We start from the raw sequence: 24,319 nt of genomic DNA on the forward strand, positions 1-24,319 counted from the left end.
AAGGAAATTATATTAAATATCCATTTTTTTTATGTGAATTGGGAAATGATAATTTTCTTTTTTTTAATTGAATTTAGTGGGACTACTTATATAAATACTATATTTATTTTATTTAAATTTTGAATCAAACTTTATATGAAATTGATATTTCAATTCATTTGTCATTAATAAGATAAAATTAATTGTAATTGATATAAACACGATGAAAGAAAAAAAACTGGGGGCTGTGTATTATGAATTTTGTGTCTCCTTTTTTTTCTTCTTAGAAAATATAAAAAATGTTCGGGAAAGACAAAAAACAAAAATGATTTGACATGTTTGTCCAAAAGTAGACAAAATAAAATAAAAAATTTATCATATCCACAGCTTATAAAACCCTTTTTTTTTTTTTTTTTTAATCTCAATGTCTCAAATATATCAATTGTAAATCCTCATTTTTGATTTCGTATTTAAAATTTTGAGCTAAAATGAAAAGTGTCCAGAATATATGATATAAAAGGAATAAATACAATTTTTATTCAATAATTATATTTTTTTTATACTTAAAAAGTGGGACCGCACGTTCACTCCCTGCCTCCCTTTCTCTCCATTTTCTAAAATTGAAATAATGTAAAATTGTAAACGAGCACCATTTTCATGTTTCTCTTGACTTAAAATACCAACATAAAACGCTGTAAATGAAAAGAGTTGGATGATTATAGAATTCATCCTCATATTTAATAAATAAAATTATGCAATATGTAGTTGAAATAATAAAAAAATAACTTTTATTTACCACAGTTAACTGAATTAGATAAATAATATTTTTGAGACTTAGAAGAATTGGAAATATATAAATATAAAGAAAAAGACAAATTTAGATTGTTATTATGGGTAACCAAACACAGCCTATAGTAATCCACAAAACTGAATTGAATTGATGTCTTCAGCTGTGTCGTATGAGAATTTTTACCAACACGTGTCAAGCTTGACGTGCACATAACCTTTTTTATATGACAAAACTACACCAAAACCCAGATAACACCTTTGTACTCTGAAGGGCAAAATAGTCATTATGCTTTCTCATACATTTTAAGTAATGCAATAAATACAGAAAAAGGTCTAAAACTTGAACCCAGGGCTACACCTTGATATTTATTTTATTATTTTTATAATTTTCAATACACATTTGTTTCTCCAAAGCAACAAAACCGTGTCTCTCTAAAACAAAGCACAACAAAACAAAACAAAACATTTGTGAAGTTTTTTTTTTCTTTTTGTTTCAGATATCTTCAGAGTTCTGTCTCCAACACAGCTGGGATTCTTTGTTTCTAACTTCTAGGTTTGGTTTCATGTAAATATTTAAACATGTGTATTTGTATTTATTTATTTATTTATTTTTATTGTTTTATGTTTTGATGGTTATGTTTAGTGATTGTGTATTTGAGGTTACGGGTTGTTGAATTTAGCTTTGATGGTTTGTTTGTGTTTACTGTGAGTTTTGGCTGATGGGTAGACTTAGTTTTGGTTTAGAAATGAGAATATTTGTGGTTTCTTGTGGTTTTAATTGGGTTTGGAATTTGAAGTTGAGAGAAAGGTTGAAGATTAGTGGTAGGGAAACTAAATTTGTAAAGAGTAAGTTGGTGTTAGGTTATGAATTAGAGATTACTGATATTAGGAATGGGGATTGAGCTGGTTGAATTGGACAGTGGACTGCCTTTGTTTGTACAGTACTGGGAAAAATTGAAATGAAATGATTCATCACCAAGTCTTGATAGCTTTTTTTTTTTGGTACAGTAATTCGTTTTTTGTTTGTCTTCTAATGTCTCTGTTTCTTTAGCCGTTATTGATGATCTTTAATAGTGTCAACTCGCTGCTTCGTATATCTGATGTTGATTTATTTAGTTGCCATGTTCATTGGCTCCTGCTATCATTTTTATTTATGACCTCATTTTACTATTCTGATTCCATTAATTTACATTTCATAGACTTATTTTTCACAAAATACTGTGTTCTATAAAAGCTCTAATTGAACGCATAGTTTACTTCATGTTTTAGCCTTCTTGCCTCTGATATTCCTCATTTGTGATAGTTATTAGGATTGAGAAGATCGGAAACAAAACTAGAGATTTGATTACGGGTTTTGAAGTTTTTAGAAGAAACAATACAAGAACACCCATAATTTTCAATATTTCATGGGGAAATAAAGTGGGAAGTGGTAAGGGTGTTGGTGAAAAGGATTGAAGCGTTTTTAATGGACGGGGAGTGAATGCATCCAAAGAGAATGGAAAAGGAGGTGGTGGCCATGAATGTATTTGAAAAGGTTGATTTCTTTTAGGCCTTGAGGTGAGTTGGCATTTTGATGGCATCAAGGTTGTGTGGTAAAGGTAAGCTTTTAGTTTTGGGTCCTAGCTAGATTGTCCTGAAATTGTTCTTCATTTTTCCTTGCAAATATTGTCAAAATTTGTATAACAAGTTGTACTTTCACACATTGCATTTCCTTTATTTGTACTTGATGATTGTTTAATTTTTTGCCACCTCAGCGCACTTATTTCTGTTATCATTGGTCTTTAGTTGGCTAAGGGACTAAGGCTTGGCAAGTAGCAACGGAGAAGTGGTTGCAAACTTGGCATGGATTTTTTTAGAATCTGTTTTCACACAAGTCCACTCTGTAGTGTAGTGAAGGTTTTTAAGTGGTGTAGAAGGAGAGTGATTAACAAAGTTAAGAACTTTAATAGTTGGAGCAGGATAAGGAAAGGGAGAGGAATCTTTTAGGAATAGTTTCCTTTGGAAGAGGCATGAAAACATTTGCATAGCTATAGCTTTTTGGCTCAATTTTATCCTGTAATATAAAGTTAGCAAAGTGAGTAAATTTGGCCATTTGGCGATTCGATGAAAGGAAGAAGATAAAAGAATATAATGGCATTGTCTTGGACAATACTTCTTTGGCTGTAATATGAAGGAGCTGTCCATTGGACCAATTTTCAGTTACAGTTAATGTATTTTTATTTGTATAATGGGAATGGAGAAACATTTTTTTTGACATAATTCAATCATTTGGGCTGTACTAATAGCAACCCTTATGGAGTATTATTTGTCTTGTATCCCATTGTCATGAATAAATGTAATTTTACCTTGAGGCTTAGGAAGCACTTAACTTCCAAAGACATTTTGGCTATGCCCCCTTTCTCTTTCTTAGGCATTGCCGTTATGACTGACTGACATGTTTTGCGTTTTCCTTACCAGTGCCAACTTGAAGACAACCTAGTTCCTTTATTCTTGTTAGGTCACTTGGGTTGGGTTAAGTGAATTAAGTCAATTTTGAAAAATTGATGTAAACAAACCAAATCTGATAGAAAGATTGGTCTCCTTGTGCTCCATTGATTATGTAAGATTTCAAAAAAAACTGAATTCTTATATTTATAATTTGATTTTTGCATGCCTATCATGTAAGCATCTCGTGTACATGTCTATTTTAATCGAATAAGCTGTCAAACCTGTCCCTTTTTTTTTTTTTTTCAGAATAATATATAAAAGACACTTTTTATACCTTAGTGACCAAGTACATGAACACTTGTACCTCTGTCTGTAGTTGCATGGTTTTTACATGGGTACATGTTACAAAAATGAATATTTCTGTATCCTGCCTCTGTTACCCAACAATGACCCCTTAGAGTGTATGCTATATTGTGACGGGAATCAAACCAACTATTTTTGAGAATGATAAATTAGCCCAATTAATAGGGTTATATCTAAGGATAAATTTGGATCAACTCATATCTAACCATGAGATGCTGGATGTGTGCAGGCATTTTTTGAATTCTTGTTATGATGTTCAGGAAATATTATGATTTTTAATTGATAGCTTGACATTGATCACTGCAGGCAATAATTTGAATGTCCTTGTTTCAAAGAAAAAAGTGGCTAATTATCCCCTAATCAAATGGCAACAGAGAGCCCTATGAGGATGGTGGAAAGCGGTGAGCTAGGAATTGGCCTTCTTCCAAAGATTCTGTAATGTGTTTCCCAATTGAAGAATATCAGCAGAGGAATTGGGATTGCTTCTGAAGGGGCACAGATTTCATGGAGACCAAACGACATGATTCCGAATCGAAGGTAGTGCGCCCACCAGTATGGAGGGGTCATTTGCAGCTATTGGAACCTTTTAGCTAAACAGAACTCTGGTCTAATTTAGGCTTAAGAGATGTCTTGGACATTTTGAATCTGAGGACAACTGCGTTCTGATCCAGCCTATTTTGCGTATTACTGCTCTAACGTGAACTTGAATCCCACGCTCTCCACCTCTTATGTCACGAGAGAATCGCGCTTGGTAAACCATATTGGTGTGTCTGGCAATATTTGAGGTCTACTGCATTAGATGATAGGCAATGGAACCTTGCATCTTTCTCGAAGTTCTCTTTCTACTCATAAGGAGGAATCAGAGGATGATAGGTCTCCCAGACAAGCTTCAGACAACTGGGCAGAAACATTCCTGCATTCATGTCAGGACAGAAAACAGCTTTGGTTGGGCGCACACAAAAGTTTGGTTGATCTGATACAGGTAGTTTTTTGGGAATTATTAAATGCTTGTGAGTTACCAGGAAATTTCTGAACCATTGAGGCTTGACTATTGGTATAAGTGGTAATTTACTGACAATAAATATAAAACAAATTCTGGAGGGCATTTTGTTAGCGAGAAAATTTGTTTAAAGCTTAGACAACTTTTGGATATCATATGACAATAAACATCCAAAAAAAGTTTTTTATATTTTAAAGTTTCTTATGTTTGTATCCTAAAACTTTTGAAAACTCCCAGACCACCTTTCTTAAGATTTCTCAATATTTGTTTTTTTTTCATAACAGGAATGTATGGGATTTTATACTAAATGTTCCCTTAGTTTCTTAATTAGGTCAGTCTGAATTAATGACCATCATGCTTGCTCATACTCTTGAATCTTCTTGGGCATTTTCACTTTTGTTGTAACTCGGTGGATTTGGATGTTGTACCACAAACAATTGGAATCTTCTTTATATTTGCAAATTGATTTGTTTTTCATTGCCATCAACTTGGGTAACTTTATGGAATGAAGTGGCTCATACCTGTGTTGAGCTGTGTGACATTTTCCTTTTAGGCTCTGCTCTCGATTAAGGTAGAATCTTGAGTTGACAAAATAATGTTGACTTTTTGATTTGTGTTGATGTTTTGCTTCATCTTTTGGTGTGTTTGTAGGAGATTTCCCTCGTACCCCTTCTCCGTATATAATCAGTCTCGCTCCTCAAGCCATGCAACGACAGATAACCAACTGATCACGATGTCCATGTAGTTACTTTGGATGTTTCTGTCATTAACCTTTCAGAAGTACCAGGATCAAGTGGCTCTGCTGATGTTTGTGTGGATATATCTACCTTAGATTCACATGATATGGCATTAATATCCAAAATGACCCCCTACTACGTCTTTTTCTAGTTCAACAGTCCTGATGGAGCAGGGTCCTCTCAGAACTCACAATGATGAACAACACTAAAACTGCTGGATTGGAGGATGATTTGTCGTATTGTTGCCCCTCATTCAATAGAATAGAAGAAAAACAAGAAGCAGCAGTATCATGGAATTATGCTGCAACAGTATCCGTCTGCACAACAAGGCACACCATTCAGGTTCATGGTCAAACAGCATCACCAGGAATGAATCATATCCAAAGTGGCATGGAGAAACACTCCCATGGTCATGCCAAGTTCTCTTCTATTGAGGTACAACCTCAATGCATTCCGCTGGTCTAACTACTCCCTTGTATGCGACAGCGGAACCTATTGCCATCAGGAAATCCATTTTACCCAAATTTTCAGCCATCTGTGTGTATGCTCCACACTACAATGTTGCGGATATGCTCTGATTCTGCATTTCTCCCCCCATTTGTTGCTGGATATCCTACCCATGGTCCTGTTCCTATGCCATTTGATGCTACTTCAGGTCCAGCTTTAATATTCAAACTACTGGCATTTCAACAGCAGAAAGCATACCACATATGGGTGATTTGCAACATCAGAAGTTCTATGGACACATGGAATGATGCTGCAACCTTCTTTGTTGAATCCTCTTCAAATGCAATCCTTTCAACACCTTTTGGGGATGCATACGTGCTTCAGTTCAACATGTTAGGTTGCCTCAAGTATGTAGTGGGGCTCAGGTTGATTCTTCTATACAGAAAGAGCCACCTTCTGCTGCTTATGGGTGAACAGAAACTTCTGTCTCCACCAAATGGGAGTTTGGGTATTCCAAATCCTAGAAACTGGGAACCAGCGTTGGTGGTTTATGGGGGTCCTCCAGGCATGGGTGATGGCGCAATTTCCAGTGTCGCCTATTTCTAGTCCTTGTTGCCATCATCACCAGTTGGTGGAACAACTCATCCAGGTCGGCGAAATGAAAAGGTATCCTCAGGGTTCACATAGAAATACAGGTATTTATCCTGGATGGCAAGGGCAGAGAGGGTAAACATCTTTGATGACCCCAGAGGCATTCGTTTCTTGAAGAACTGAAATCCAGCAATGCGCAAAAGTTTGAGCTCTCAGAAATAGCGGCGTATAGTAGAATTCAGGCAGTGTTCTTCACTGATTTTGTTTTCCTAAAGCCTTACATCATGATATTGTTGTACATCTCCTATGTGAAAATTAATTTGCATGCATATCCACTTCAGTGTGGATCAACATGGAGTCGATTATTCAGCAGAAGCTGGAACACTGCAGTGTTGAAGACAAGGTTTCTGTTTTTAAAGAAGTTCTTCCACATGCTTCAAAATTATGACTGATGTTTTTGGGAATTACGTTATTCAAAAGGTAGCTTTTCAACAATATTTGGTCCTAAATGCATAATTATTTTACACAATTTCTTGCTGGACTTTTGAACTCTGTAGTTAGTATGCTATTAATTGTTTCTTGTTGAATTCTGATTTATTACAGTTTTTTGAGCATGAAGTCCTGAGCAGAGGAAGGAGCTTGCAGACAAACTTGTTGGCCAGATGCTGCCTTTAAGTTTGCAGATGTATGGTTGCCGTGTGTACAGAAGGTGGGCTAAGTTTTCTTAATTATCTCTTTAAATTTAGTGGTAATTGGCTTGTTCTAGAGCATTTGTTTTGTGGTTACTGTGAGCCTTCAAGTGCTAGAGGTGTGAGCTGTCTTCAGCTGATTGGTGCTGGCTTTAAAAGCTTTTAGCCTTCTTTTATAGGCCCTTAGGCCTCACAAATGATTAAAGGGCCTTTAAGCTAGTTTAGTCCTTTAGAGATGTTTGACTGGAATGTGAGACAATCAACAGAAACACATCACCCTTTTTAGGAGTAGATTGGGCAATCAGAGAAAGCAAAGTAATTTCCAAGGAAGGCTTTCAGTGTGGAAGAAGATACCAAAAAATAAGAATTTTTGCGGGGAATATTGTGGGAGGGGGAAAACTGGACTCTCTCTTTGAAGGAAGACTGTCTTGTATATAAAAAAGAGGGATCCTTAAGGTAGTGAAGATATGAGGGCTATGCTCCTCATTGTGGATTCATTAAACTTATTTATCTGATTTTGTCTACTAAGATGGTTATGCCCGAAGTCAAAAACTATTTATTACCACACGCTTTTGTGAGACAATGAAGCTTGCTTTTTTCCCTTCCCCTGATTTGCTTGAGTCTTTCTTTCCTCACAGTGCTACGCTTAGTCCTTTGATTTTGATCAAATCTTTAATTCATCCCATCTGCATGAATTGACTTTTTGATTTTTCAATAAGCGGGAGAACTTGAACCATTTGTATTTCATATGCAATGGTTTTATACATTACTCATAATAGCCTCAAATTGGTCCAAATTTCTGAAATTATTGAAAGATGCTTTGTACAATAGGTTGTTGCCTTGTAGATTTTGTAGGGTTGGCAATTTGTCTAGAATTTTGTGTGTTAGATGTAATAAGGCTATCTGAGTTTTCATCATAGCTTGTATGTATATTCTTGCTTTCAGTTATCTTGTTATTCCTTTTACATTGCATACTATCTTATGACCTTTCTTTTTCTTGGTGTTTGGGGGGGGTGGGGGGGGGGGTGGGGGGTTGGTCGGTCTTTTGAGTTCTAAGGGCCTGTAATATATTTTTCTCAGAAAGAATGCATCAATTTTTGCTTGAATGATTTCCAAGTATAACCGTATGGTCTTCAGTTTGAAATTTTAATATCATTTTCTGTGAATCTTGAATTTTATTTTATTTTTACTAGGCCCTTGAAGTCATTGAGCTTGATCAAACACGATTAGTGCTTGAGCTTGATGGGCATGTCATGAGATGTGTACGTGACCAGAATGGGAATCATGTGATACAGAAGTGTATAGAATGTGTACCTACAGAAAGAATTGGATTTATTATTTCTGCTTTCGAGGTCAGTTGCCATGCTTTCTACACATCCATTGGTTGTCGTGTTATTCAGGTAATGAACTCAATTTCTTGGTTGTGCAGACTCTTTATTTATTTATTTGAGATCCCATGTTGTTTGTGGAACTATTATTTATTTATTTTTCTTTTTATAGAAGTTTTTGGAGCATTGTTCAGATGAACAACAAGGTCAATGTATAGTGGATGAAATTTTGGAATCTGCTTATGTTCTTGCTCAGGACCAGTATGGGAACTATGTTACCCAGGTAGGTATTGTGTGCTTTGTGCTGTTTACTTAATTCTTTAATTGTTGTTGGATAGCATCAGCTATCTATGAAGTGGTTAGAAGCAAGTCAATTTCTCATAAAATGGTGTGTTTTGCTTCTTTATTCCAACAACAAATAGTTTATTGTTGTATATGCCTCAAACTGACTTCTTTGAACGAGTTAATTACCAAGCTTATTTGTCTTGATTGGACTTGTAGTTCTCTTTAGCTTTTAGCACCAAGTTCATATACTTTGTTAAACAGTTCAGGCATTATTGGCCTTCATTCACCAATGGTCTTATTATCTCACCAGTTCGTGATGTAGATGATTCCTCATTATTTTTTTGGTAGTTATTTGTCAAGATGGCTTGTATATCTAATTTGTACTAGACAGATTAATTGATGGGCTAACAGCATCATACAAATCTAATTTTAATACCGACTTTGTTTCCTGCACAAGTATTTATTTAAGTTAGAAGTTATTTATTACTTACTCTTCTGCTGCCTCATAAGAAGAGAAACAAAATTGTATTAATGTTCAGCTTATAATGTTATGGTGTGGAACATAAGTTTTTAGCTTCCTAATCAAGATACGAATATTGTGAATATTGAGTATAAAAACTAGAGCAATATAATTGACTTATTCCTTCTGCTCCCTAAAGTTTGAAAAGTGGTTTATAGAAAATCAGTGGACAAAGTGGAGATTAGTGCCTACTTGAAGGAGTACCTTAAGATTACTGCAATCTCCATAATACAGCCTTAAATGTTGCTTTAGATTCGCTTAAGTAAACCTAAAGGCTCGGTCAAACTGATAGTAAAAAATATCTAACATTGTTCTTAACATCGTGAATGTGATTAGCTCCATTTATATGCATCGACTTTGCTTATCCATTGCATAAAGTGCATTTTGATTTTAGGGAACTTCAAGCCCCCTTGGTTGGTATAAGACGTATGCCTATATAAGGACTTGCATGTGGAGTGTCTTTTTCAGGCAATGTTTGGTGGAGCAAACATATGGTGCCAAATTTGCTCTAGAATCGAGATATTTTTGGACTTTTCTACTCATGATGATGTATATTTTTTCATTAAACCCAACATTTTGAGAATGATAAATTAGCCCAATTAATAGGGTTATATTTAAGGATTATTGATAACTCATATCTAACCATGAGATGCTGGATGGTGAGGGCATTTTTTGAATTCTTGTTATGATGTTCAGGAAATATTATGATTTAATTGATGAGCTTGAACATGTATCACTGCAGGCAATAATTTGAATGTCCTTGTTTCAAGAAAAAAGTGGCTAATATCCCCTAAATCAAATGGCAACAGAGAGCCTATGAGGATGGTGGAAAGCGGGGGAGCTAGGAATTGGCCTTCTTCAAAGATTCTGTAATGTGGTTCCATTGAAGAATATGGCAGCAGAGGAATTGGGATTGCTTCTGAAGGGGCACAGATTTCATGGAGACCAAACGACATGATTCCGAATCGAAGTGGTAGTGCGCACCACAAGTATGGAGGGGTCATTTGCAGTATGGAAACCTTTTAGCTAAACAGAACTCTGGTCTGAATTTAGGCTTAAGAGATGTCTGGACATTTTGAATCTGAGGAGCAACGCGTCTGATCCAGCCTATTTGCGTATTACTGCTCTAAGTGAACTTGAATCCACGACTTCCTCCACCTCTTATGTCCGAGAGAATCGGCGCTTGGTACACCATATTGGTGTGTCTGGCAAATATGGAGGTCTACTGCATAGATGATAAGGGCAATGGAACCTTGCATCTGTCTCGAAGTTCTCTTTCTACTCATAAGGAGGAATCAGAGGATGATAGGTCTCCCAGACAAGCTTCGACAACTGGGCAGAAAAAAATTCCTGCATTCATGTCAGGACAGAAAACAGCTTTGGTTGGCGACACAAAAGTTGGTGACTGATACAGGTAGTTTGGGAATTATTAAATGTGTGAGTTACCAGGAAAGTTCTGAACCATGAGGCTTGACTATTGGTATAAGTGGTAATTTACTGACAATGATATATAAACAATTCTGGAGGGATTTTGTTAGCGGGGAAAATTGTTTTAAAGCTAGAAAACTTTGGATATATATGACAAAACATCCAAAAAAAGTTTATTTATAGATTTTAAAGTAGTTCTTATGTTGTATCCTAAAACTTTGAAAACTCCCAGACACACTTTCTTAAGATTCTCAATATTTTTTTTTTTTCAAACAGAGAATGAATGGGATTTATACTAAGTTCCCTTAGTTTCTTAATTATGTCAGTCTGAATTATGACCATCATGCTTGCTCATACTCTTGAATCTTCTTGGGCATTTTCACTTTTGTTGTATCTGGATTTGGTGGTTTGTACCACAAACAATTGGAACTTCTTTATATTTGCAATATTGATTTGTTTTTCATTTGCCATCAACTTGGGTAACTTTATGGAATGAAGTGGCTCATACCTGTGTTGAGCTGTGTGACATTTTACCTTTTAGGCTCTGCTCTCGATTAAGTAGAATCTTGAGTTGACAAATAATGTTGACTTTTTGATTTGTGTGTTGATGTTTGCTTCATCTTGGTGTGTTTGTAGGAAGATTTCCCTCGTACCCCTTCTCCTGTATATATCAGTCTCCCTCAGCCATGCAACGACAGATGAACCAACTGATCAGATGTCCATGAGTTACTTTGGATGTTTCTGCTATAACTTTCAGAAGTACCAGGATCAAGTGGCTCTACTGGGTGGTGGATATATCCTTAGATTCACATGATATTGCATTAATATCCAAAATGACCCCTAGCACGTCTTTTTCTAGTCAACAGGTCCTGATGGAGCAGGGTCTCTCAGAACTCAAAATGATGATACAAACACTAAAACTGCTGGATTGAGGATGATGTGTCAGTTATTGTTGCCCTCATTCGATAGAATTAGGAAGAAACAAGAGAGCAGCAGTATCATGGGAGATTATGCTGCAACAGTACCCGTCTGCACAACAAGGACACCATATCAGGTTCATGGTCAAACAGCATCACCAGGAGAATATCCACAAGTGGCATGGAGAACATCCCCATGGCATGCCAAGTTCTCTTCTATTGAGTAAACCATCAAGCATTCCTGGTCTAACTACTCTTGTATGCGACAGCGGGAACCTAATGCCATCAGGAAATCCATTTTACCAATTTCAGCCACTGGTGTGTATGCTCCACACTACAATGTTGGGGATATGCTCTGAATTCTGCATTTCCCCCCCCATTTGTTCTGGATACTACCCATGGCTGTTCCATGCCATTTGATGCTATATCGGTCCAAGCTTTAATATTCAAACTACGGCTTTCAGACAGAAGCATACCACATATGGGTGATTTGCAACATCAGAAGTTCTGGACAACATGGAATGATGCTGCAACCTCTTGTGAATCCTCTTCAAATGCAATACTTAACACCCTTTTGGGGATGCATTCAGTGCTTCAGTTCAACATGTTAGGTTGCCATCAAGTAATGGTAGTGGGCTCAGGTTGATTCTTCTATACAGAAAGAGCCACTTCTGCTGCTATATGGGTGACAGAAACTTCTGTCTTCACCAAATGGGAGTTTGGGTATTCAAATCCTAGAAAACTGGGAACCAGCGTTGGTGGTTATATGGGGGTCCTCCAGGCATGGGTGTGATGGCGCAATTTCCAGTGTCGCCTATTTCTAGTCCAGTGTTGCCATCATCACCAGTTGGTGGAACAAACTCATCCAGGTCGGCGAAATGATCTAAGGTATCCTCAGGTTCACATAGAAATACAGGTATTTATCCTGGATGGCAAGGGCGAGAGGGTAAAATCTTTGATGACCCCAAGGGCATTCTTTCTTGAAGAACTGAAATCCAGCAATGCGCAAAAGTTTGAGCTCTCAGACATAGCGGGGCGTATAGTAGAATTCAGGCAGTGTTCTTCACGAGTTGTTTCCTAAACCTTACATCATGAATGTGGTACTATCTCCTATGTGAAAATTAATTTGCATGCATATTCACTCAGTGTGGATCAACATGGGAGTCGATTTATTCAGCAGAAGCTGGAACACTGCAGTGTTGAAGACAAGGTTTTCGTTTTAAAGAAGTTCTTCCACATGCTTCAAAATTAATGACTGTGTTTTTGGGAATTACGTTCAAAAGGTATGCTTTTCAACATATTTGGTCTAAATGCATAATTATTTTAACAAATTATCTTGCTGGACTTTTGAACTCTGTAGTTAGTAGTATTGATTGTCTTGTTGATTCTGATTTATTACGTTTTTGAGCATGGAAGTCCTGAGCAGAGGAAGAGCTTGCAGACAAACTTGTTGGCCAGATGCTGCCTTTAAGTTTGCAGATGTATGGTTGCCGTGTGATACAGAAGGTGGGCTAAGTTTTTAATATATCTTTAAATTTAGTGGTAAATGGCTTTTCTAGAGCATTTGTTTTGTGGTTACTGTGAGCCTTCAAGTGCTAGAGGTGTGAGGTTCTGTTTCAGCTGATTGGTGCTGGCTTTAAAAGCTTTTAGCCTTCTTTATAGGCCCCAGGCCTCACAAATGAAAAGGGGTTTAAGCTAGTTTAGTCTTTAGAGATGTTTGACTGGAATGTGAGACAATCAACAGAAACAACATCACCCTTTTTAGGAGTAGATTGGGCAATCAGAGAAAGCAAAGTAATTTCCAAAGGGAAGGCTTTCAGTGTGGAAGAAGTACCAAATTAATAAGAATTTTTGCGGGAATATGTGGGGAGGGGGCAGAACTGGACTCTCTCTTTGAAGGAAGATCTGTCTTGTATATAAAAAGAGGGATCCTTAAGGTAGTGAAGGCATATTGAGGGCTATGCTCCTCATTGTGGATTCTATAAATATTTATCTGATTGTCTCTAAAGATGGTTATGCCCAAGTCAAAAACTATTTATCACACACTGATTTGTGAGACTGAAGCTTGCTTTTTTCCCTTCCCCTGATTTGCTGAGTCTTTTTTCCCTCACAGTGCTACACTTAGTCCTTTGATTTTGATCAAATCTTTAATTCATCCCATTGATAATGACTTTTGATTTTTCAATAAGCGGGAAATAACCATTTGTATGTATATGCAAATGGTTTTACTTACTCATAATAGCCTCAAAATTGGTCCAAATTTCTGAATTATTGAAGAGGCTTTGAGCAATAGGTTGTCCGTATAGTTTGTAGGGTGGCAATTGTCTAGAATTTTGTGTGTTAGATGTAATAAAGCTATCTGAGTTTTCATCATAGCTTTGTATGTTATATTGCTTTCAGTTAATCTTGTTATTCCTTACATCATACTACTTATGACCTTTCTTTCTTGTGTGTGTGGGGGTGGTGGGGGGTGGGGGGTTTGGTTGAGTTCTAAGGGCTGTGAATATTTCTCAGAAAGAATGATCAATTTTGCTTGAATGAGTCCAGTATAACCGTTAGTCTTCAGTTTGAAATTTTAATATCATTTTCTGTGAATCTTGAATTATTATTTATTTTATCTAGGCCCTTGAAGTCATTGAGCTGATAGAAAAACGATAGTGCTTGAGCTTGATGGGCATGTCATGAGATGTGTACGTGACCAGAAGGGAACATGGATACAGAAGTGTATAGAAGTGTACCTACAGAAGAATTGGATTATTATTTCTGCTCTTGAGGTCAAGTTGCCATCTTTCTACACATCCATATGGTTGTCGTGTTATTCAGGTAATAGAACTCAATTTCTTGGTTGTGCAGACTTCTTTTATTTATTATTGAGATCCCATGTGTTTGTGGAAACTATTATTATTTATTCTTTTTCGAACACAGCTGGGATTCTTTGTTTCTAACTTCTAGGTTTGGTTTCATGTGCTGGTAAATATTTAAACATGTGTATTTGTATTTAATTTTTTTTTTTTTAATTGTTTTTATGTTTTGATGGTTATGTTTAGTGATTGTGTATTTGAGGTTAGTGGGTTGTTGAATTTAGCTTTGATGGTTGTGTTTGTGTTTAACTGTGAGTTTTGGCTGATGGGTAGACTTAGTTTTGGTTTAGAAATGAGAATATTTGTGGGTTCTTGTGGTTTTAATTGGGTTTGGAACTTGAAGTTGAGAGAAAGGTTGAAGATTAGTGGTAGGGAAACTAAATTTTGTAAAGAGTAAGTTGGTGTTAGGTTATGAGGATTAGAGATTACTGAGTATTAGGAATGGGGATTGAGCTGGTTGAATTGGACAGTGGGACTGCCTTCGTTGTTACAGTACTGGGGAAAAATTGAAATGAATATGAGTCATCAGTGGTGGATATCAATGGAGTTGTGTTGACCAAGTCTTGATAGCTTTTTTTTTTTTTGGTACAGTAATTCGTTTTTTGTTTGTCTTCTAATGTCTCTGTTGATCTTTAGCCGTTATTGATGATTCTTTAATAGTGTCAACTCGCTGCTTCGTATTTCTGATGTTGAGTTATTTAGTTGCCATAGTTCATTGGCTCCTGCTATCATTTTTATTTATGACACTCATTTTACTATTCTGATTCCATTAATTTACATTTCATAGACTTATTTTTCACAAAATACTGTGTTCTATAAAAGCTCTAATTGAACGCATAGTGTACTTCATGTTTTAGCCTCTCTTGCCTCTGATATTCCTCATTTGTGATAAGTTATTAGGAATTGAGAAGATCGGAAACAAAACTAGAGATTTGATTATGGGTTTTGAAGTTTTTAGAAGAAACAATACAAGAACACCCATAATTTTCAATATTTCATGGGGAAATAAAGTGGGAAGTGGTAAGGGTGTTGGTGAAAAGGGATTGAAGCAATTTACTTAATGGACAGGGAGTGAATGCATCCAAAGAGAATGGAAAAGGAGGTGGTGGCCATGAATGGATTTGAAAATGTTGATTTCTTTTAGGCCTTGAGGTGGGTTGGCATTTTGATGGGCATCAAGGTTGTGTGGTAAAAGGTAAGCTTTTAGTTTTGGGTCCTAGCTAGATCATCCATGAAATTGTTCTTCAATCTTCCTTGCAAATATGTCTAAAATTTGTATAACAAGTTGCACTTTCACACGTTGCATTTCCTTTATTTGTACTTGATGATTGGTTTAATTTTTTGCCACCTCAGCACACTTATTTCTGTTATCATTGGTCTTTAGTTGGCTAAGGGACTAAGGCTTGGCAAGTAGCAACGGAGAAGTGGTTGCAAACTTGGCATGGATTTTTTTAGAGAATCTGTTTTCACACAAGTCCACTCTGTATGTAGTGAAGGGTTTTAAGTGGTGTAGAAGGAGAGTGATTAACAAAGTTAAGAACTTTAATAGTTGGAGCAGGATAAGGAAAGGGGAAGAGGAATCGTTTAGGAATAGTTTCCTTTGGAAGAGGCATGAAAACATTATGCATAGCTATAGCTTTTTGGCTCAATTTTATACTGTAATATAAAGTTCAGCAAAGTGAGTAAATTTTGGCCATTTGGCGCATTCGATGAAAGGAAGAAGATAAAAGAAATATAATGGCATTGTCTTGGACAATACTTCTTTGGCTGTAATATGAAGGAGCTGTCCATTGGACCAATAATTTTCAGTTACAGTTAATGTATTTTTATTTGTATAATGGGAATGGAGAAACATTTTTTTTGACATAATTCAATCATTTGGGCTGTACTAATAGCAACCCTTATGGAGTATTATTTGTCTTGTATCCCATTGTCATGAATAAAATGTAATTTTACCTTGAGGCTTAGGAAGCACTTAACTTCCAAAGACATTTATGGCTATGCCCCCATTCTCTTTCTTAGGCAGATTGCCTTTATGACTGACTGAAATGTTTTGCGTTTTGCCTTACCAGTGCCAAACTTGAAGACAACCTAGTTCCTTTATTCTTTTTAAGGTCAACTTGGGTTGGGTTAAGGCTAATTAAGTCAATTTTGAAAAATTTGATGTTAAACAAACCAAATCTGATAGAAAGATTGGTCTGCTTATGCTCAATTGGTTATGTAAGTTTTCAAAAAAAGAATTGAATTCTTATATTTATAATTTGATTTATGCATGCCTATCATGTAAGCATCTCGTGTACATGTCTATTTTAATCGAATAAGCTGGTCAAACCTGTCCCTTTTTTTTTTTTTTTTCAGAATAATATATAAAAAGAAACTTTTTATACCTTAGGTGACCAAGTACATGAACACTTGTACCTCTGTCTGTAGTTGCATGGTTTTTACATGGGTACATGTTGACAAAAATGAATATTTCTTGTATCCTGCCTCGTGTTACCCAACAATGGGACCCCTTAGAGTGATTATGCTATATTGTGACGGGAATCAAACCAACTATTTTTGAGAATGATAAATTAGCCCAATTAATAGGGTTATATCTAAGGATAAATTTGGATCAACTCATATCTAACCATGAGATGCTGGATGTGTGCAGGCATTTTTTGAATTCTTGTTATGATGTTCAGGAAATATTATGATTTTTAATTGATGAGCTTGACATTGTATCACTGCAGGCAATAATTTGAATGTCCTTGTTTCAAAGAAAAAAGTGGCTAATTATCCCCTAAATCAAATGGCAACAGAGAGCCCTATGAGGATGGTGGAAAGCGGTGGAGCTAGAAATTGGCCTTCTTCCAAAGATTCTGTAATGTGTGGTTCCCAATTGAAGAATATGGCAGCAGAGGAATTGGGATTGCTTCTGAAGGGGCACAGATTTCATGGAGACCAAACGGACATGATTCCGAATCGAAGTGGTAGTGCGCCACCAAGTATGGAGGGGTCATTTGCAGCTATTGGAAACCTTTTAGCTAAACAGAACTCTGGTCTGAATTTAGGCTTAAGAGATGATCTTGGACATTTTGAATCTGAGGAGCAACTGCGTTCTGATCCAGCCTATTTTGCGTATTACTGCTCTAACGTGAACTTGAATCCACGACTTCCTCCACCTCTTATGTCACGAGAGAATCGGCGCTTGGTACACCATATTGGTGTGTCTGGCAATATTTGGAGGTCTACTGCATTAGATGATAAGGGCAATGGAACCTTGCATCTGTCTCGAAGTTCTCTTTCTACTCATAAGGAGGAATCAGAGGATGATAGGTCTCCCAGACAAGCTTCAGACAACTGGGCAGAAAACATTCCTGCATTCATGTCAGGACAGAAAACAGCTTTGGTTGGCCGACACAAAAGTTTGGTTGATCTGATACAGGTAGTTTGTTGGGAATTATTAAATGCTAGTGAGTTGCCAGGAAAGTTCTGAACCAATTGAGGCTTGACTATTGGTATAAGTGGTAATTTACTGACAATAGAATATAAAACAGATTCTGGAGGGCATTTTGTTAGCGAGTTGGAAATTTTTTTTAAAGCTTAGACAACTTTTGGATATCATATGACAAGGAACATCCAGAAAAAGTTTATTTATAGATTTTAAAGTAGTTCTTATGATTGTATCCTAAAACTTTTGAAAACTCCCAGACACTTTCTTAAGATTTCTCAATATTTTTTTTTTTCTTCATAAACAGAGAATGTAATGGGATTTCATACTAAATGTTCCCTTAGTTTCTTAATTATGTCAGTCTGAATTGATGACCATCATGCTTGCTCATACTCTTGAATCTTCTTGGGCATTTTCACTTTTGTTGTAACTTGGGATTTGGATGTTTTGTACCACAAACAATTGGAATCTTCTTTATATTTTGCAATATTGATTTGTTTTTCATTTGCCATCAACTTGGGTAACTTTATGGAATGAAAGTGGCTCATACCTGTGTTGAGTTGTGTGACATTTTATCCTTTTAGGCTCTGCTCTCGATTAAGGTAGAATCTTGAGTTGACAAAATAATGTTGACTTTTTGATTTGGGTTGATGTTTTGCTTCATCTTTTGGTGTGTTTGTAGGAAGATTTCCCTCGTACCCCTTCTCCTGTATATAATCAGTCTCACTCCTCAAGCCATGCAACGACAGATGAACCAACTGATCATGATGTCCATGCAGTTACTTTGGATGTTTCTGCTATTAACCTTTCAGAAGTACCAGGATCAAGTGGCTCTACTGATGTTTGTGTGGATATATCTGCCTTAGATTCACATGATATTGCATTAATATCCAAAAATGACCCTCTAGCAACGTCTTTTTCTAGTTCAACAGGTCCTGATGGAGCAGGGTCCTCTCAGAACTCACAAATTGATGATACAAACACTAAAACTGCTGGATTAGAGGATGATGTGTCAGTTATTGTTGCCTCTCATTCGGATAGAATTAGGAAGAAACAAGAAGAGCAGCAGTATCATGGGAGAATTATGCTGCAACAGTACCCGTCTGCACAACAAGGCACACCATATCAGGTTCATGGTCAAACAGCATCACCAGGAATGAATCATATCCAAAGTGGCATGGAGAAACACTCCCATGGTCATGCCAAGTTCTCTTCTATTGAGGTACAACCATCAATGCATTCCCCTGGTCTAACTACTCCCTTGTATGCGACAGCGGGAACCTATATGCCATCAGGAAATCCATTTTACCCTAATTTTCAGCCATCTGGTGTGTATGCTCCACACTACAATGTTGGTGGATATGCTCTGAATTCTGCATTTCTCCCCCCATTTGTTTCTGGATACCCTACCCATGGTCCTGTTCCTATGCCATTTGATGCTACTTCAGGTCCAAGCTTTAATATTCAAACTACTGGCATTTCAACAGCAGAAAGCATACCACATATGGGTGATTTGCAACATCAGAAGTTCTATGGACACCATGTAATGATGCTGCAACCTTCTTTTGTGAATCCTCTTCAAATGCAATACTTTCAACACCCTTTTGGGGATGCATTCAGTGCTTCAGTTCAACATGTTAGGTTGCCATCAAGTAATGGTAGTGGGGCTCAGGTTGATTCTTCTATACAGAAAGAGCCACGTTCTGCTGCTTATATGGGTGATCAGAAACTTCTGTCTTCACCAAATGGGAGTTTGGGTATTCCAAATCCTAGAAAACTGGGAACCAGCGTTGGTGGTTATTATGGGGGTCCTCCAGGCATGGGTGTGATGGCGCAATTTCCAGTGTCGCCTATTTCTAGTCCAGTGTTGCCATCATCACCAGTTGGTGGAACAACTCATCCAGGTCGGCGAAATGATCTAAGGTATCCTCAGGGTTCACATAGAAATACAGGTATTTATCCTGGATGGCAAGGGCAGAGAGGAGTAAACATCTTTGATGACCCCAAGAGGCATTCATTTCTTGAAGAACTGAAATCCAGCAATGCGCAAAAGTTTGAGCTCTCGGACATAGCGGGGCGTATAGTAGAATTCAGGCAGTGTTCTTCACTGAGTTTGTTTTCCTAAAGCCTTACATCATGAGATTGTTGTACTATCTCCTATATGAAAATTAATTTGCATGCATATCTCACTTCAGTGTGGATCAACATGGGAGTCGATTTATTCAGCAGAAGCTGGAGCACTGCAGTGTTGAAGACAAGGTTTCCGTTTTTAAAGAAGTTCTTCCACATGCTTCAAAATTAATGACTGATGTTTTTGGGAATTACGTTATTCAAAAGGTATACTTTTCAACAATATTTGGTCCTAAATGCATAATTATTTTAAGCAAATTATCTTGCTGGACATTTGAACTCTGTAGTTAGTATGCTATTAATTGTTTCTTGTTGAATTCTGATTTATTACAGTTTTTTGAGCATGGAAGTCCTGAGCAGAGGAAGGAGCTTGCAGACAAACTTGTTGGCCAGATGCTGCCTTTAAGTTTGCAGATGTATGGCTGCCGTGTGATACAGAAGGTGGGCTAAGTTGAGGTCATATAATTGGACTATTCCTTCTGTCCCGAATTTTAAAAAGTGGTAGAAAATCCGTGGACAAAGGTGTAACAAGGCCTACTTGAAGAGTACATTAGATTACTGCAATCTCATATGCCTTAATGTTGCTTAGATTCACTAAGTAAACCTAGGGCTCGGTCAAACTGATAGTAAAAATACTAACTTGTTCTTAACATTGTGAATGTGATTAGCCCATTTAAGCATTGACCTATTCCATTGCCAAAGTGAATTTTGATTGTAGAAGTTCAAGCCCCCTTAATTGGTATTAGACGTATGGCTTATATAGGACCTGCATATGAAGTGTCTTTTACTCACCATGATGTATATATTCCTCTTTCTTTTCTTTTTTTTTTTTATTTATTTTTTTTTTTTTGTGAATTAGGGATTATTGCTTGTGGTTTGCTTCGTCATTTCTTCTCTGATGTGGAATGAGAATTTCACCCCTTGCAAAAGGAGTTTTTCCATAGCTTTATTCCTACTTCCATAGTGGTATTATTTTGTTTCCTAGTGACAAAGATGAAGAAAAGGATTCCTTCTTGTACAAGGCAAAGCACCCGTAGAAGTCTGCCTGTAGTCATCTCCCTTTAGTATATAGTGTCCTTGACCATGAGAGTATGAATTCTGATGTTACATTGATTAGCTGCCTTGTGATTTAGGTGCATGTTTGCATATATGCTTCATCTTTAGTGCTTTGTGAGGTTTCTGTTTTTAGTTGGTCAGGTCAGTTGTCAGCTTTCGCCAAAATTACCCACCCGTTTTTTGTGTAGACGTCTGATCCCTGATGGTTATCAATAACCTGTGATGGTTTAATCAACTAAAGGGTAGACTGCTGACGCAGTTCGGGAGGGGAAAATCCAATGAAAGAAGCCAAATTATCAGCAAGTGGCTGGAAAATTGTGCATCAAATTGTTGTTGAGAAGTGTTTGGAGTATGGTAATGCTGCGAGTGGGAGCTTTTGATTGAGGAGATTGTTGGGCAATCTGAAGAAAATGGCAATTTATTGGTGAGACAAATGAAATCGTAATTACAATCAATTCTACAATTATCATTTCTACTTCATTAGCCTTTTTGAGTGATGTCTTTTTTTCTCTTTGCTGACTCTTGAGGTCTTGATTTCCATGTATCAGATAATGATGAGGATCAATTTGCTATGTGGTGTATTGATCAATTGCATAAAGGTTCATTGTCAACTCTGAAAAAATACACTTTTGGAAGCACATAGTTGCTTGTTTGAGCAACTTTATGGTGAAGGTACATAAATCTCCTAGGTTATGTTATTTTTCATGTTAATATGCTTGGAATGTGTTTGTTTGCTCAGTGCAAGAACATGCATGGCTAATTGAAAGAAGCAAAAATCTCTATGGGACAAAATATTGGCATTTAGATAGACATTTTGGAGAACACTGTTAGTTTTCTAAGAAGGCCTTAGTCTTCGTCAATTCATCAACTTTTCTTTTTTTCGTTAGATTTCTGTTCAACACATAATCGACAGACTTCTATCTACATTCTTTTCAAGATTTCAATCTACATTCACTACAGCCGTTAAGGATACTATTGTTGGCAACATCAACACATTGCCGTTTCTATGATACACCAGGTCACATGCATTGATATCATTATGTATATGTAACTTCAAAAGTACACTGCACACTTTATCATGGACATTAGAAGGTCCTACGCGTACTACGGATTTGTGTAACAATTTTATTACTTCATCTCTTTATCCTCTGTTGCATCATGATAATTCTTCAACCAGAGTATTTTCCATTCCTGATTATGTAGCAAATTTTATTAAACCTCACTCAGACATTGGGTCACACATGCTGACCATCCTAGTTACAAATTCATCAAAAACCCCCTTAATAATACCAAGATCATCATAGATATTCTGAAATCATGAGAAGACTCTCCCTGAAGCTTACTAATTTTTCACAAACCTCCTTGTAGAGAATGTGTATTTCAGTGTGACGCTGTAATTAGCCAAGTTTCGAGTTGATGAAATTTTACCTTTAAGATAATGTCTTTGGGGGTGCCACATTGTTTGCTTCTTGGATTTGATGTTAAATCAGATTGTTAAAGAATCTTTTGCTAATGTAATTTTTGTTGAAAAGATTAAGAAGTCACATGCGTGTTCGATTTTATGCATGCATGAATGTGATATTTTGTTATTGATGCTGTTTCCTTGATATATCACAATAATGTTAAAAAGAATGTTGATGTTGATCTCTCATGGCGCAAAGCCAAGCCTCAGAAACTTCGGATGGATAGATGGGTGCGCTTTTCATTGGAAATTCTGAGATTCGGTGGCAAATCCCAGTTAATTGTTTGGAAAAGTGCCACTTTAGTATCTGATTCTAATACTTGCCAGTTTGATAAAAGCTAATAAGTAAAAATATGTGATATTAAAATATGTATGTTCGAACTGTGTATAGAAGTAATTAATGTGATGTATTGCTTGGAGTTAACTTTTTTCTATTTCAATTTGAAGAGAGGGGCTTTTGAACTGCCGCATACCATTTTTATATTAATAGCATTTGAAGTTTATTTCAAATTCCCATTTTCTTTAATGGATTTGGTTTTTCATAAAATATCTTTTGATAAAACTATACACTTTTTCCGCCCAATTGGAGCAAACCAAGTACAATGCAGGATGGGCAATATCTGTTTTGTAATACTGTAAATATACTAGGATTAATTCTATTTCTTGAATTAATTTTTATAAACTTGAAAGCACAAAATATTTACTAAAGTTTCTAAAGTAAACAGAAAAAAAAAAAAAACCCTTGAAATGTGTAACAATTAAAGCACATAGACCTTCAACAATAAACCCCATATAGTTGTACATATGATCCAACAAAACTCCAACCACAGAATAATACTATGTCAATAGTAGATCATTATCATCTCTTCTTCATGGATGCTAGAGTGGTGGTATTGGCGCATTAGTGCAACTCTTATAATTAATTGACACAAGAGATAAGGATTACCTTCGTAAGCTCTTCATTACAAAGTTTCCAAACGGAGCTTGTAGGAATGAATCTAGATAGGTTGTGTATGCCACATTGATGAGACCTCCAAATATATATGAATTAATTGTGAGGAATTTGGCCACTTGACTTATTGTGGAAGGTCTAGGTCTCTTATCTCTTTCAAATGGGAAAAACTCTTTATATAGATCCTGATAACAAATTGTGAGACAAATTCAATACAAAGATTCCTGGAGGATGTCTCCAATTTTTTGACGGGATTTCACCAGCTATTCATTTTTTACAAATCCAATCTAGACAAATCCAATCTAGTAACCTTCCAAGAGTAACCCTTGTAAGACTCAAATCTATTTTTCATTGTAAATTCTACTCAGAAGTTAATTTTGGATTTGATGATCCACCAATCCTTCCTCTTTGTAAATGAAATAGATGAATCATAGTACACCCTGGCATCACTAGCGAAATCTCAGAAATCTCCAAAGCGAAATCTTCCCAATCAATCTCTTTAACCATAATCCAAGTTCAAATTATAAACATGAAAGTATTTACCATTGAATCTTGATTTGCACATAATTGGTTAGCATATGGCCTTGTAGGTGATTGCTTGACAAAAGAAGAAAAATGAAAAGTTGACCGATCATTTATGGTGTGATAACCTTGGTACTGGATCTTTTGCTACGAATCCATGTTTTCGTTCAAACAAAACACATTGAATAGACATTCATTACTTAATTGAGAGGAGGTGGCTAACCAAGCCCTGATCAGCTGCTCAAAGACAGCCACTTGTCTAGCAACCGTATCACTTGAAGGGCATGTTGATAGAGCATCATCAATTTTATAGAGCTGGTTGTAAAGATAAAAATCCTTGACTAAGGTGTTAGTCAAATGCTGCCAATTCAGCTTATTATAACCTGTGTTTTAGTTAGTTACT

The 24,319-nt window shown here is 36.4% G+C and overlaps 1 protein-coding gene and 2 pseudogenes across 1 annotated transcript in view; all 3 read left to right on the forward strand.

Annotated features, from left to right (window-relative positions):
- Positions 1 to 1,158: 1,158 nt before the first annotated feature.
- Positions 1,159 to 9,749, forward strand: LOC116141812 (annotated as a pseudogene).
- A 55-nt stretch (positions 9,750 to 9,804) lies between these two features.
- Positions 9,805 to 14,452, forward strand: LOC116141813 (annotated as a pseudogene).
- The window catches only part of LOC116141863 (pumilio homolog 5-like), a 28,458-nt gene continuing 18,549 nt past the window's right edge, over positions 14,411 to 24,319 (forward strand). The window contains 5 exon segments of the mRNA XM_031427333.1: positions 14,411 to 14,464; positions 17,093 to 17,788; positions 18,477 to 19,888; positions 19,990 to 20,131; positions 20,258 to 20,365. Of these exon segments, the coding sequence (XP_031283193.1) occupies positions 17,153 to 17,788; positions 18,477 to 19,888; positions 19,990 to 20,131; positions 20,258 to 20,365 (2,298 nt within the window). The 5' untranslated portion in view covers positions 14,411 to 14,464; positions 17,093 to 17,152.

Source organism: Pistacia vera, unplaced genomic scaffold (assembly GCF_008641045.1).
Source record: "Pistacia vera cultivar Batoury unplaced genomic scaffold, PisVer_v2 Contig400, whole genome shotgun sequence".
Lineage (NCBI taxonomy): Eukaryota > Viridiplantae > Streptophyta > Magnoliopsida > Sapindales > Anacardiaceae > Pistacia > Pistacia vera.